Genomic DNA, 14,985 nt, shown 5'->3' on the forward strand with positions numbered 1-14,985 from the left:
GCATGTTTAGTATTGTAAATTATAAAAAGTATTATATATTATTAAGTTAAAAAAAAAATACATATTTGAGAAATATTCGAGTTTCAGTTTTATAGAACATTGTACTTTATATGGGAGAAGATCGGATGCATAAGGCCCGGACTCGGTCGGCCCTGAGGGGCCAGATGAAGTTTGAAAGTGGTTGCCTTCGTCGAGCATGTCCATGCGCTATTAGTATCCGCGGGATCGAGTAACCTGCTGCACGTTTTTCCTCGTCGATCATTTGCAGCAAGGACAAACTCGATTAGCTTGCAAACAAGTTCCTTCCACGAGGTTCATCGCGTTTGCCGGTTTATCCATTTCTGCGGAGAAGCTGCAAAGCTCAAAATCATCTTTTCTCTTAAGATTCTTCATAATAATCAAAACTGGATTCACGAAAATGAAGATCGCTAGCACATTATTTCTATTCGTTGTCGTCGGTAAGTAATTTGTTTTTGTTTAAAGAGAGTGACGTAGCTGGTGGTTTATTTATTTTGTAAAAAAGATAAATGTTTAATTAGCTTGTATTTTTATCAAACAGAATTAAAATATAATTTTAAAAGATTTTATTAAATTGCAACTGTGTTTTGGAAATTTCAAAATAATTTTCACGTATAGAGCTATATTAATTTAATTTGATTGTTAATTTATTATATTATATATATAATCATTTATGTAATTTTAACTTATTATATTAGATGTATAATTTTGATAATTGTGTGTAGATTCTAAGTTAAATTTTTAATAAATAAATTTTTAATTAAAGCGGTAACTGTTGTCAAATTCGCTGTAAACCATACAGTTATGTAACTTTTAATGTATGTTAAATGCATATAATTAATGCAGATATGCAGATGTGTGTGCAACAGCATTAATACATCTAGTTATTTTATCTCTTATAAAAATCTATATATACTATGTACATTGTGTATATGCATTTCAAATTTAATTAAATTTTTTAAAAAATGTTATTTATTAATCAAGCGATTGAGCATCAGCATACAACAATTTGCTTTAAACATGTATATTTATTAATCAAATAAACACACATGCATAGTTTACATTTATACATTTATACAAGCGACTTTGCGACAAAAATATCAGAATTCCCATGTCGTGACAAAATACAACAATCGCAATAAATGTCTCAATCGCTCGATATTTATAAATGTAAATTTTTATTAAATATTTTCTTTAATATTAAATACTTTTGGAAAACATCGGTTTTCAAATTTCCTTATGCATGATCATACTTTAATAACACTAATAGTTTAAACATTGATATCAATTTATACAAATATTAAGGTATTATAGTAATAGTTTTTAATATTTGTTAAAGAGGAAGCTTAATCAAATAATTTATTCATTGTCAGATATTATTTTATTTGTAATTATTTTAAAATACATCATGTATAAATACAATATAATAATATCAGAGACTTATGATTAGTATTTAATCACAAATCTCTGATATTTTTTGATAAAGATTTATATTTTTTTGCGTGTCCCTAAGATTATTTTTTCACTCATATTGAGTAAAAAGTTTTTATATGAAAATATTTAATTCTTTATTAATTTTACTTTGTTTTTCATATTCTATCGTCACGTAAATAAAAGTCATCGATCTGCAATAGGGTCGTATTTGGAAACCGATCATGAAAATCGTTAACGGTTCTACTGGGCTATTGTAGGTTGCTGGGCCTTTCTCTTATTATTTTATATTGCGCCTTGTATGAATCGCATAATTTTATTCTGTGCTATTGACTGCGACGTCTGTATCTTCTATTAGACTGCACTATTCACACTCGATCAATTAATTGGCGTATTTCTTTCTTACTGTACTAATAGCCTCGATACTTCTATCTAAGTAAAAAATTTTCTCGCTCTGCGACAAAATGTACTTGTAAATATGGGTCTTTGTGCGCGGTGTAAGCGGGCATTTTACATGCCCCGCGGAAAACTCGTGTCATACTTACGTACGTGAGTCGCGCAAAAATAATTTTCCGTAATTTCACGCTACTGTTTGCGATGATCTGAGCGTGACTGTGATGGTTACGCATCGTGAAAAGTAGCCGGACTTCTCTTGTGGGTCGATACTATAGTGCGTTGCACTCGATGCATCATCATGATGTGTCAGAATCAGCACGCGAAGAGATGTTGAAAATTTTAATTTTATTCCCATACGGAAACTTTTCTTATTATTTTCGCGATAACAAAGTATATAGTTCTAATCAAGATCAATCATGGTTGCAAAAAAAAAAAATGATAAATGACAAACTAAATTGTTTATACAAATATTTTAAATAATATATTTTTTTTAATCTTTCAATCAATGAAAGTATTTGTAAATAATAATGTTAATATAATAATTTTTTTGTACAATATCTTTACAATAATATGTAAAAAATAAATTTATAAAATATTAAATGTTGCTCTATATGTTTCGAAAACGCATTGAAATTTATCTGCCTAAACGTGTGTGACATTGTAAATTATTTATCCATCCGAGAGTTGTAAAGCAAAAAGAAATCTCAAACTAGTCGGTGTATATATTACGTATTTAACCTGTGTACATAAAATGTAAATAATGACAAATCTCGATTACTCGTTCTATAACAGTTTTTAATTCTTTTTTGCATATATATTAGATATTACACTAATGATTTAGTAATATCATAAGAACTGTTGATATGTTCATTTCGCAACTTATTATTCGATTCAATGAGATAACTAACACATTGTAAATTAAGAGAGAACTTTACGCAGTATAGTTCATAATCAATAATAAAATGTTAGGAGAACAGTATCCAAAAACTTAACAAAATTAAATTTGTATACTTTTTACTAGATATAGATATTATTATGTTATTCTATATGCATCATCTCTTTGATATTAATATATTAGAACATATGGAATTACAGAGTTAATGATTTTCCACGATATCTACCTTTATAATAATACTAGAAGAAATTAAATATTGCGTAACTTGATTCTTTAGACAGCATCATATGATTAAATGTGTTTCAAAACAGATTCACGTAACAAAACGTTCCTTACGTGATAAGTTGCACGCGTAACAATACATATTATGGGAGAACGAAAAAAAATTACCATGAAAAGAAAAGTATTGTCATTGATCCGTTCATTGATGCAGGATAGAAAGTCAGAAGAAGATCAGGTGCGCTTCTTGCAGAATGTAGAGTGGAAAAAATAGAACAAGGCGTCGACGAAAGTACGCAATTTCAATTGCTGGATGATTGAAAGTGATCTAAGAGAAAGGAATTGTGAAGTTGTTTCGCTTCTACAAATATAACTGCATATTATCGATCGTTCTTATAAAAGTAAAAGATAGAGAAAGAAAGACGTCTTGGTCGAGGGTTTATGAAAGACATCGTGACATGCACATCTTATGTGCCACAAACCTGTCATGTCATACATATAACACATAATTTCGTTAAATTAAAGGTTCGTGAAAGCTTTCTCCCCGCGAAAAGTACCTTTTCTATTTATATCTAATACTGGGATAAATAAGAAAGTAAGTGTATAAATTAAAATAGACATTTTAAAAATTCTTCAGAATTTTAATTTTAACATTTAAATAAAACACTTTTTTTCTATCGACGATTTTTATCTATTTTACACATATTGTACACCAAAAAAAAATATATATATATATATATATATATATATATTTTGCATATATATTTTCAAGGAGCCTATCACGTTCAACTTAGGAAATATTATTCATTCTAAAATATTAAAACAGTTACTGTTATCTTTAATTTATCTAGTTAACTTTATTTGCTATAAATTGTACGTGTAACCGATTGTTTACATGGACTCAATAAAATAGCACGCTCCACAATAATAAAGGAATATATTCTGTTTTATGAATAATTTTGAAATAGGAATACTTCAACAATACTTTAGGCTCCTTCAAAATGAAAAATGAATAGTCGCGTCTGCCGATAATCTTTTTACCAAGATTCATGAAACACGTATTTAGGGAATTAGGCCAACGTGTCTCTATGCAAATGTCATCTATTCGCATACTTTCTAGTCAGTTACGTCGAACAATATTGTTTGTGCTAATTAGACGTTAATTATTTATTATATTTATAATTGTGGAAAAAATGCATTTTTATTTTAACCGTTACATTTTTATTACAGATATTTTAAACACATTTTCGTAAAAGTATTATTTAACGTTTTATCTAATAATAATATTTACGATTTCTTTCCTATTGTAATAAGAAAAGTAGTAATAAAAAGTAAAGAGTACACTCTCGAATAATACAAATATATAGAGAGTAAAATGATCTACTTTCGATCTACTTTCCGTTCTATCGAATCAGCTTTGTCTTGATTGATGATCGCGATCAACAAATCATTATATACGCTTTAAAGAATCACTGAATGTTTATCGTGTTTTTTCGTCGAAAATTGCTACTATTTGCGAAAAGAGAGATTTTATCGTTACTTTCTAAATGTCGAACGTATTGATTTTCTCCTGTTCTATCTATAATTGGGATCCGTTCTTATGATAGCGCAAAGATAATAGAGTAACAACGTAGAAGTGGCTGCAGCAGTCAAGGTGAAGGTCAGCCTTGGGAAAGTATGGTCGTACACACATACAGTTACTTAGTATACGGCCATTGTTATGTCCTCCGATGCGACGAAAAACCCGGTTAAGCGAAGAAAAGTGAATATCATTATTCGTAGGATCCTGTATTAACTCTCAAGGATTATATCGTCATTCGATTACATCAGGCATCCCTCAAAAGTGAAAAACAGTGAAAGTATACGCGCGATTTGTAAAAAGTCATTGTCCTCATTTTGGTTATTTATTACATATGCTTAGCATATAAAATGACGAATTTTTATGACGAAATCTTGCAAAAATATTAACTATTCAACTGAATTATCCTGTACGCAAGACGCAATTTAATTTGTCAATGTTTTTCTATAGCTTGTCCATAAATATTATATTATTAAATATTACTTTATATAATATTTATATTATTAAATATTATTAAATATTATTAAATAATGTATATACATGTGATAATCATATTTTACCTTTCACATAATTAAAATATAATATATGGAATATATATATATATATATTAAAATAATTATAAGAAATAAATTTTTATGAATCAGCTGATGGAATGTTGTTTTAAAATAATTAGTATACGACCGAACCTAATCACGATATGACGAAATTTTACATAGTAATGAGATTTCGTCGATTTAGTTTTACTCACTTCTCGCTGTCACATGAATCGTGTACACGCGACACATATGATTACCGGTGATTTTGAAAAAAGAGTTTTTACGGCTGCTTATCGAACCGAAACAGTGAAATTTCTATTCAAAGATAATGTTCTATGTTACGAAATCTCCTTGTTTTCCGGAGTTTCGTTTGTTATAGTGCAATACGATTGTATAATGAAAATTCAGAGCAACAAAAAAACATTCATGATAAGAAACTTCGTCAGGAGAGAACGAAACAATATTGATAATCCGGCCCGCTGTAATTATTAATGCAATTTGTGCACTATGGCAATTTATGCCCTCTGCCGTACGTAGCCTGCGTAATTTTTTTTACAAAATTTTATTATTTCCCATCCGGCTGCCTCTACGTCAGACAAAAAAGCGATGTTGACAATAGTGACATAGTGATTTTATATCAATTAAAATGATTCAAGAAGAATTCGACATCCGTAAGAAAGCAGTTTAACTACATAGGAACCATATAATGTGTTGTGCTCGGTCAAGACAGAGCGTTTAGTGAGGTTTCAAGTGGGTCACTAGGCCTTGGCCCAATGGCACGCCTGGGATCCGGCAAATGTTCTTCGAACAAATTCCGGAAGTACCTTTCACAAAGTTTGGAGTGCTCGTTTCGCAAATTAAGAAAAATGTAACTTCTGCAAAGCGTGCTTGTAAACATATACATATTTCAATGCATATGTTTTAATGCAATGTGTTGAGCTAGATAGTAATTCGAGCATACAATCATCACATAAAGTGATATTTATTTATTTAGTTAAATTATTTAGTTAAATTATTTATAATTAATAAGAGACAAGCATCTAGAGTAAGTTAGAGTAAGTTATATAGATGTAAGTAAGTTAGAGCAAGATCTGAAAATAAGTTATATAGATATGAAAGTAGTTATTTTTTTAAATGTAATAATTATTTATTATAAAGATAGTATTAGCTATTAATCTTTTTGTAATAATAAGAAATTATATTATTAGTATATTAGTATCATCAAAAGTAGAAAATGTTATTGCAACGTAAAAGTCAAAATAGACAATTTATAATATTTAGCCTACAATTGCAATGATGCTTAAACTTAAATAAGGAGGATAAACGCGTGGATGTAAATCAGTTATTATTTTCTTGTCGTGATTGTAATTACATATAGTTATTCATCTCTAAAATACTCTTCAAGAAAAAAAGTTGAAAGATAGAAATTAAATAGATATTTTTTACAACATGATTTGCTATCAACTAATATGTTTACATTGTCATTAAAAAAAATAATTGTTTCGCGATTAAAACATATTTTTATTAATTAATAATAATTTGCTTCACACAAATATAAAATATTCTAAAAAATATCGTAATATTGCTATTATTAATTTATTAAAATTATATATAAATAGAATTTTTGTTTTATATGTATATACATATAAAACCGATTGTGTATATCTATATGTGTGTGTGTGTGTATACATAATATAAAAAAAAGTTTAGAAAAAAATAATATAATAAAAATTGCGGATTATAGAGTTCTCTCTTAAACAAACATTTTACAATTCATATTAATCTTATAAGATTCATCTGATAAGAGGGATATTACACACAAATGCGTGAAACTACATCTCCTCGAAACACATGATGTTAACAGACGTCGAAGAATCAATAGCACAGAAATATGCGTGCTCTGCTCGCTTACAAATATGTACTCTGATAATTCAATTTTTTTCACTTAAATTATATTCATTTTTATTATTTGATGTATTAAAGTTTTTTATATATATTTTCATATATTTATAAAAATAAAATATTGTGTTATTTTTTTATTTATATAACATTATTTATTATTTAGTTATAATCATTGTAATTAAATGATAATTAGTGTGTTAATAATGATAATAAGTTGTTACATTCAATGATTTTAAAATATCTATTATATAATATGAACTTATTATAATAATAATTCTTATATAAACATTTTATTTGAATCTTTATATAATACAAATGTTTACAATTTATTTCTACATTAATAAAAGCAAAGCATCTTTTATTTAATCTATAGCTACTTGACAACAAAAAAATCGGAAATTATAATTAAATACATTCTCTAATCAAAATTGCATGTCGCATCGGAGCTTGAGGCGATCATTAATATAATAGGCATTATTAATATAATATGCAGTTTAAGAAAATTTTAAAATTCACGAAATTATAATATTATCATCAGGATAAACGTATCGCGCGGATCGTTATTCCGTATTCGATGGGAACGATCCATGGCTTTGTTTTTTTCCGGTTTTTTACAGGATGTACGTGGCGAGAGGCACTATGCACATGTGTATTTCAATCGGACTTTGGTTTTGTGCTAAACTGCGCTTTCAAAAAGTCCGGACTCTTCCGTGTCAGAAATCTGGGTGGCGTCAAAGGCTACGTCGGCCTGGGTGAGTTGAATTATGGGAACGATCGCGATCATCGATCTCAATAACCGTATTCATCAATAGGTCGATTTTTCCGGTTTAATCGATTAATCTCATCGAAGATATAAGCAGACAACTGGAGGCAAAAGACTATAGTCGCGCCGAATCTTTTTTTCTAAATCCTCTAAAAATCTCGATTATATATTAAATATTACGTCTCACACGCTTTTAATTTATGAGAAAAAAATAATTCTATTAAATACACATTTTTTTAATGTTTTAATTAGATATTTAATGTACTATATTAATGTATTTAATAAAGTAAAAATGATATTAACTTTAATCTACTTTACTGCAAATTTTATGTGCAAAAAATAAATTAATTTAAATTTTATTTATAAAAGGTATCATAATTTATGTAACTTTTATTCTGTTGACATTTAATTTATTCGTCACACTTATATAACTCTTGTAATCACGTACAGATTAATGTTTACTTTTACCTTGACACTTCTTTTGATACTTGCTTTTTAAAGAACTAAATTACATACATTTGACTATTTGATACATTGCATAAATCTCTTAGCCAATTTTTGCTATAAAAATATTACGCAATATTCCTATAATGTATTGATCCTTACATTTACAAAAGGTCTTCCTGTCAGGAATATTTTTCAAGAGAGAATTGAAGATTCTTATCACTTTGTAATTGAGTTAATCAAATCCTTTTATGTCGCCTAAAATGAATTAATCTTATTCAAACAGATATATGCACCTTTCACAGTGTTGTGAAATTCTTTCTGCTACATGTACATAAATGTACATATATTTATAATAATTTCTAAATTATACGTAACCTAGTTTGTATATATATTTTATTCATAGTTTAAGACTTGCGAAATGAGTTTCTACCAATTTGTTTTTCATATGTTTATTAGTGTACTTATATCATCTTCAAAGGATTGAGAAACAAGGTAGCTTGAATAATGTAGTAAAATTTTCGCGCCAGTGCGTTATTTGCATGCAAGCTAGTAAATACATTTATCGTACCATTATGTCGAAAAGACATCCGATGACATGCAAACGTTGCATAATTCCAAAGATAAAAGAAAACCAGTGATAAATACATTAATAAAAAATAATGCGTCATAACGACACCCTGCAAAATGTATCATAGCAAATCAAATTGTCAAATCGAACGATTTATATAATTCTGTTTCCTACCTCTCATACTTATTACGAATGTGATAGAAATATCCAGTTGTACATTTCACCGTGATTGTATAATACTATCAATTTTTAAAAATACTTGTCTTTTACATTTTAATTTTTTACATCTCTAACAATTGATGTAATTAATCTTTATTATCTTACAATTAGTTAATTTCAAAAAATCTACATAAATTGCATCAGAGAACTCTAACTAACAACAAGAGTCATACGTAACGGCCTTATCTACGATCTGATTGCATGAATGCTGCCCTTTAACCGATTTCTATTGCAATTTTACAGCTTTAAAAAACGCGGTGACAATGCTGATGATTTATTTATCACCTTGACTCGACCTAGTTACCGATCATCCATGTAATGTTCGCATAAATATCTCCGGGCACAATTTACATTTAATATATGCAATGCAGAATCAAAGATGCATTGTAAAAATGAGTTATCATAATAGCCGCAATTAAAATGAAGCAATATCCCTTACGTAATACCTGCCTATCTTTGAAACTGTTCACAACTTGGAAGAAGTCTGTTTACAACTTTATTAGCATTTTACTAGAACATGTTTATGCATCACAATAGTTTCCATGAGCATATAGTTAGCATTGACATACATAAACGTGATTATGGAAAAAAATTCAAAAAAGAGCTCCTGTATACAGGGTGTCTATTCATAAATGTCCAAGCAAATATCTCGCAACTAATTGAAATTACAAAAAAAGATTAATAAGAGAAATTTGCACGGCTTTGAGTCTGCTATAAGAAGAATCAATTTTTGTAAAGAAAACACATAATTAAAGAAAAAATATATGTAACTGTTTGTTGCAAATTTAATTTTTTAAGGTAACTATGTGTTTTTTATACCAATTAATTTCTCTCATTATTCTGTGCGTAAAATTATTAAGGCAAGATAATCAAAAGAAGAATATTTTACGAGATATTTCACAGTTAATTATATCACATTAAAGTATAAAATAAAGATGTTTACGATATTTTACAAGAGTAAAATATAGTAAATTTTTGGCCGTCATACTCTTATAACTTTTTATGAAGAAATTGCGAGAAATGGATTATTATAAAAAAATTAAAGTAGTTCCACTTGAAAAAATTAAAATGACTTTGTAACTCGAAAAAGTCACGAATAAATAAAATATTTTTACATGCCACATTGTGTCAGTATACTCAAAACAGTATAAATTTCTCTTATTAAACTTTTTATAACTTCACTCAGTTGCGATATATGTATTTTATATATATATATATATATATATATATATATATATATATATATATATATACATATATTTTAATTTAAAAAATAAATAAAAATGTAAATATATATGTAGAACTGTAGAAAATTGTATAAAATTTTGTCAAATATTGCATAAAAATTATATTAAATATGATAAAATGTAGAAAAATTTTAGAAATTCTTCAATTTCTGAAAGCAATAACTTCTATATCGACTTTCATATATCTATACTTTATGCGCATCTATATTATCTCTTAACATACTTACTCGAAAGCTTTCTACAAAACTATTACCTTCTCTATGTAAATTAAATCGGCATATATACTGTCCTTTAAAATTTCAAGAATTTTAGATCTCTCTGATTTATATAATATATTTAAGTCAATTTAATTCAACATTACTTGGCCATTACAGGATTTTCCGTTGGAGACGAATTAGGCTTCAGCCAATCGCTCTCCAATTTAGAAAGTGCAAAAAGAAGAAGCGTACAATCGAACAAAATTAACGGCCTTGCAATTAATCCTTTAAATACGGTAAGTAAAATTTCCAAAATAATCCAGCGATTTTACTTATTTTAAGCCATCATTTACATATAAAACTATTTAAATAAATAAAACGTTCAAAGTATGCGTACGTTTGAAACATGAAATAATACATACATATTATACTTACATATACTATTAAGCTTTTTATAATTATTATCTACATATAAATGCATATAAAGGCCTAATTAGATAAATAAGTAGAATCTCGAGTTTACTCTCGTTGAGTCTATTTCATGTTCGATTTTCATATTTTCAACTTTCCTTTCTGCCTTCTTTGCCGGTATTGCTCTTTAACGCATTCGTGATACATCCGCATTGCACATCCTGTATATAGCGATATTTATCGCGATATAAACGACAGCCACGCTCAAATCAGTTCATGGAAAGTCATATGCTGAAGGGGATCAGCGCGAAAGCGTTCGCTCTTCGTTAAGGCGATAAATCCTCTTTGAGGGGAACAGCTTTGATCGTTCGATTGCACGGTATGCTGCAGTCTAATCTGCTCTCTTCGATCGCGCGATGATGATTACAAGATTTCATTCTAAATGTTATTATTAACTTTTCATTTCGTAGTCATTTTATCAAGGTAAATACACAGTGCATTCGCAACTGTTTCGTAACTAATACTTTCTATGCGAAAATACAACTTATCACGAAATACTTAAATAATTCCTCATAGATTTTATAATTAGTTCCTTTTTAATATCTCTCATGCGATATTAAATCATGAATAAATGATACTACTATGATTTGTATCAGCTTTGCCTTATTTCCGGGCACTCACTTTTACTTCTTCAGTCTAAAAGAAATCGACGAATAAGATTTATAAAATGTTGCCATTTGGTTTACGATAGTTCGAAGGTAGTCTAGTTCGACGATAGGATGAATTGAGTTTTTAGCACTGTGCTCTGCAAGAAAATATATAAATTACACGAGTTGTCGAAATCGGCCTTGTCGCAACTGGTGCGTGAATGTCGCTCCGGTTACATTCACATACGCCGAGTGTGTTGCGATTTTCCTAATATTTCCTCAGGCGACGAAAATGTTGCGGCTTTTCACACAATATAATAATACTTTCGCGAATTGTGAAAGTGCTGTATTAAGAATTAATTAATATCTGAAATTAAAAACAATGAAATTGCAAGGCTCTTTATTTTGATCTAATTTCGATATTGTTTTTAGGCGGGCAACCGAGATGAAGCGCGCCCAGGCTCGCTAAATACCCGTCAAGCGGTACCGCCCTTCAAACCCTTGCCGCTTGGAACAGCCCGACCATTAGCCCAACAGCCTGAACGTCAGAAGCTGGTGGTGAACTCGACGGCTGTTAAAGCCTCGCCAATAATGCCGTCTGCACAATTGGACGCGCTACATCAACAGCATCAGCGAATTCACCAGGAAGCCAAGATGAAGCAGCAACAGAGGATACAACAAGAGGCGTTAGCTCTACAGGTGTTGAAGCAGCAACGACAACAACAGCAGGAAGCCATGAGGCAACAGCACATGCAAAAGATACAGCAAATGCAGAAACAGCAGCAGATGCTCGCGCAACGGCAGCAGATCATGACGATACAAAATAAAAAGGATCAAGTAATTTTTGTGATTCATTAAATTTGATCAGTTCATATTTCACTTTAACTAACCCTTGAATTCCACACTCGCGCGAATTCGCATAAGCTAATAAAATTTTCCAATATAATTTTTTTAAGTGTATTTAAAAAATTTTTTTTTAATATTATTTTTATCTTAATATTAATCTCGTTAATCGATTCCGAGAGATTGTTATTCTTAAAAATACATATTATTTTTAAAACCGTTTATTTTAACTGAAGTTATGCTGTTGAAAATGTAAAATCTCAATTCGGCACCAATATGGAATTTAAAAACTAATTTAATTTTAAGAGAGTTTCAATGAAAAGCTCTTGGAATAAAACTTATTGTTGGTATCAAATATATGTTATTTTTTTCTAGTTATAGATGTAATTATTATCCTAATGACAAACTGATATTTTCTGCTCTTGTATAAATCTCTGCACTTGATTACTAAGATTATTTTGAATCTTGGTAGTGATTTGTGGTATTTCTCGTTTCTAAAATTAAACTTCTCCGCTTTCTATTTAGCCGTCGCAAATGATAGCAGTGACGGGGACAATGCCAAAGCTACCCAGTGTCGTTGCTGCAGTTCCACAAAATAGTATGGTTGAAGCCGAAGTCCTTTCACCGTTGTCGTCAAAAGTAACAGGCAATTTGATTTCATCAAGTGCTGCTCTGCCACCTTTCATCGCGATGCCACAATCATCGTCGAAACTCACAAACAGAATCAGTAACAGTGGTACTTTGCTACAGGATTCCGATAATGAAGTACCCAAAGATGATTACACTCAGGTAATCGATATAATCTAATTTTATCTTACATGCTTAATTATAAAATATTATTGATATTGATATTAATGATATATAAAATATATTAAATTATAAAAATCATATATTATTTAGTATTAATAATTATTATTTCTATTATCATATATGTTTGTTAATATTGTATGTATTATAAAATTATCTTGAATTACATCTTCTTATATTGGCTGTCTAACTCTTACATGTCAATAAGAAGAATATTCTGGAAAAATTTGTCGTTGATGTCTGTTGAGATATACTTGAGGATTATAAATTTCAAATGTATACATTATCATTCTCTCATGCAGTTACCTTTGCCGAGCGACGAGATGGCTGCTTCAGTGAACGAAATGACGTTGCTTTCGTTGCAGCCTGTCGCTGCAGCTGAAACCAGTCAAATGCTGCCTCAACAAAACGAAAAACAACAGTCTCTATCCAACAGCTTACCATCTTTGGCGCCTATCCAGGGTATGGAAACTTCTTTAAAAGCCCTTGCGGAAGCAAGTAATATCACTCTAGAAGCCTTGGAAGCGGCAATTCTTCTGAGACAACAACAGCTTCTTAAAAAACAACAAGGACCTGTGACAAGTACCATAACAACCACAACGGCACCTCTTAAAAAGTAATTTACATCCAAACTATTTTTATTTTTAATTTTCGTATATTTAACTAATCTTTTCAATTTTTTTTCTGCATAGAATAAAATGTATACTTTCTATACAATAGATCATTCAATACACTCGAAATACAGTAAGCTAAAGTTAAGTGATAATGAAAAATAAAATTTTTTGTTTGTTAAGTAAATACAATTCCGGAGCCACCAAAGTAATGAACGCGCCCCGAGAGTACTATCCGGTAGGATATGACAAAAATTTCGATGACAACTTTGCAAGTCGCGTTGACCTGCCTGACACAAGCTTTTACTGTGGCGATCAAAAACATTTCCCAGGACTTTATGCTGACGAAGATCTGGGCTGCATGGTAAATCTTTTCTTTGAAGATTGCGTAATAAAAAAAAATAATTTAAGAAAGACCTTTTAAATTTATTTAATAACAAAAAAAGCTTCCTTTTAGATTTTATTAATGTTACATAGTACATTTTAATATAAGTTATCAAGTAAATGTATAAAAATTTATATACAAAAAAGTTTATTTATATTATTTTAAAAATTCTTTAAATTAATTTTTGTATAAATTCATTTTAGGTGTTTCACGTTTGCGCGCTGACGGACGATGGTCTGATCATGAAATCCTTCCTGTGTCCGGAATCGACGTTGTTCGATCAAACAATTTTGAAATGCAACTGGTGGTTCTACGTGGACTGCAAATCTTCCAAGAGCTTGTACGACAGCAATATACCTATTAGCAAAAGTTACCAGCTGATGAAGGCTTTGGCGTTCTTCTCGGCGTACAAAAACCATGAAAACGGGACAATCAATGAACAAGAAAACAAAAATAATTCTTGAATCAGTTGATCAATCAAAAATTGTAGAATCGTATATAATTGTTAAGCTCAATTTTCCATAATATGGAAATTATCGTGTTTGCACGATACAACTTTCTCAACTAGTTTTAGAAGGCGTTAAAGCTTTTATCTGTATATATAATTTATTTGGTTAAAAGAGAGAGAAAATAAGAAGTAAGTTAGATGTTATTCGTACAAATATTTCTATTTTATATAGAGGCAATATGTAAATATAGTACACGTTCCTGGCTCAATCAAATTGATTTTGTTGAATAATAATATATATTATATCTCTTTTTGATTAAAATTTCCCTTCCCGTTAAAACTAACATTTAGCAATAAAAAAAGAAACAGAAGCAGAAAAGCATAAGGTAAGGGAACGACGGAGAATTGAAAAAGCG

The 14,985-nt window shown here is 29.5% G+C and overlaps 1 protein-coding gene across 2 annotated transcripts; it reads left to right on the forward strand.

Annotated features, from left to right (window-relative positions):
- The first annotated feature begins 200 nt into the window (after window positions 1-200).
- Window positions 201-14,828, forward strand: Mtg (mind the gap). Of its 2 annotated transcripts, XM_072898578.1 has the most exons (8): window positions 201-458; window positions 7,594-7,728; window positions 10,595-10,713; window positions 11,908-12,312; window positions 12,844-13,107; window positions 13,428-13,741; window positions 13,920-14,100; window positions 14,325-14,828. In XM_072898578.1, the coding sequence occupies exons 1-8, from the start codon at window positions 419-421 to the stop codon at window positions 14,583-14,585; spliced, it is 1,719 nt and encodes a 572-aa protein (XP_072754679.1). In that variant the 5' UTR covers window positions 201-418; the 3' UTR covers window positions 14,586-14,828. The 2 variants fall into 2 exon arrangements, with proteins under 2 accessions (XP_072754679.1, XP_072754680.1); XM_072898579.1 differs by lacking the exon at window positions 7,594-7,728.
- Window positions 14,829-14,985: the final 157 nt, after the last annotated feature.

Source organism: Anoplolepis gracilipes, chromosome 8, assembly GCF_047496725.1.
Source record: "Anoplolepis gracilipes chromosome 8, ASM4749672v1, whole genome shotgun sequence".
Lineage (NCBI taxonomy): Eukaryota > Metazoa > Arthropoda > Insecta > Hymenoptera > Formicidae > Anoplolepis > Anoplolepis gracilipes.

Bases quoted from the DNA above. Each gene is read 5' to 3' on its own strand.
- Mtg (XM_072898578.1), top strand. From the start codon at position 419: ATGAAGATCGCTAGCACATTATTTCTATTCGTTGTCGTCG. The intron at 13,108-13,427 runs GTAATCGATATA...TCTCTCATGCAG, and splicing joins CCAAAGATGATTACACTCAG to TTACCTTTGCCGAGCGACGA. The intron at 13,742-13,919 runs GTAATTTACATC...TTGTTTGTTAAG, and splicing joins ACAACGGCACCTCTTAAAAA to TAAATACAATTCCGGAGCCA.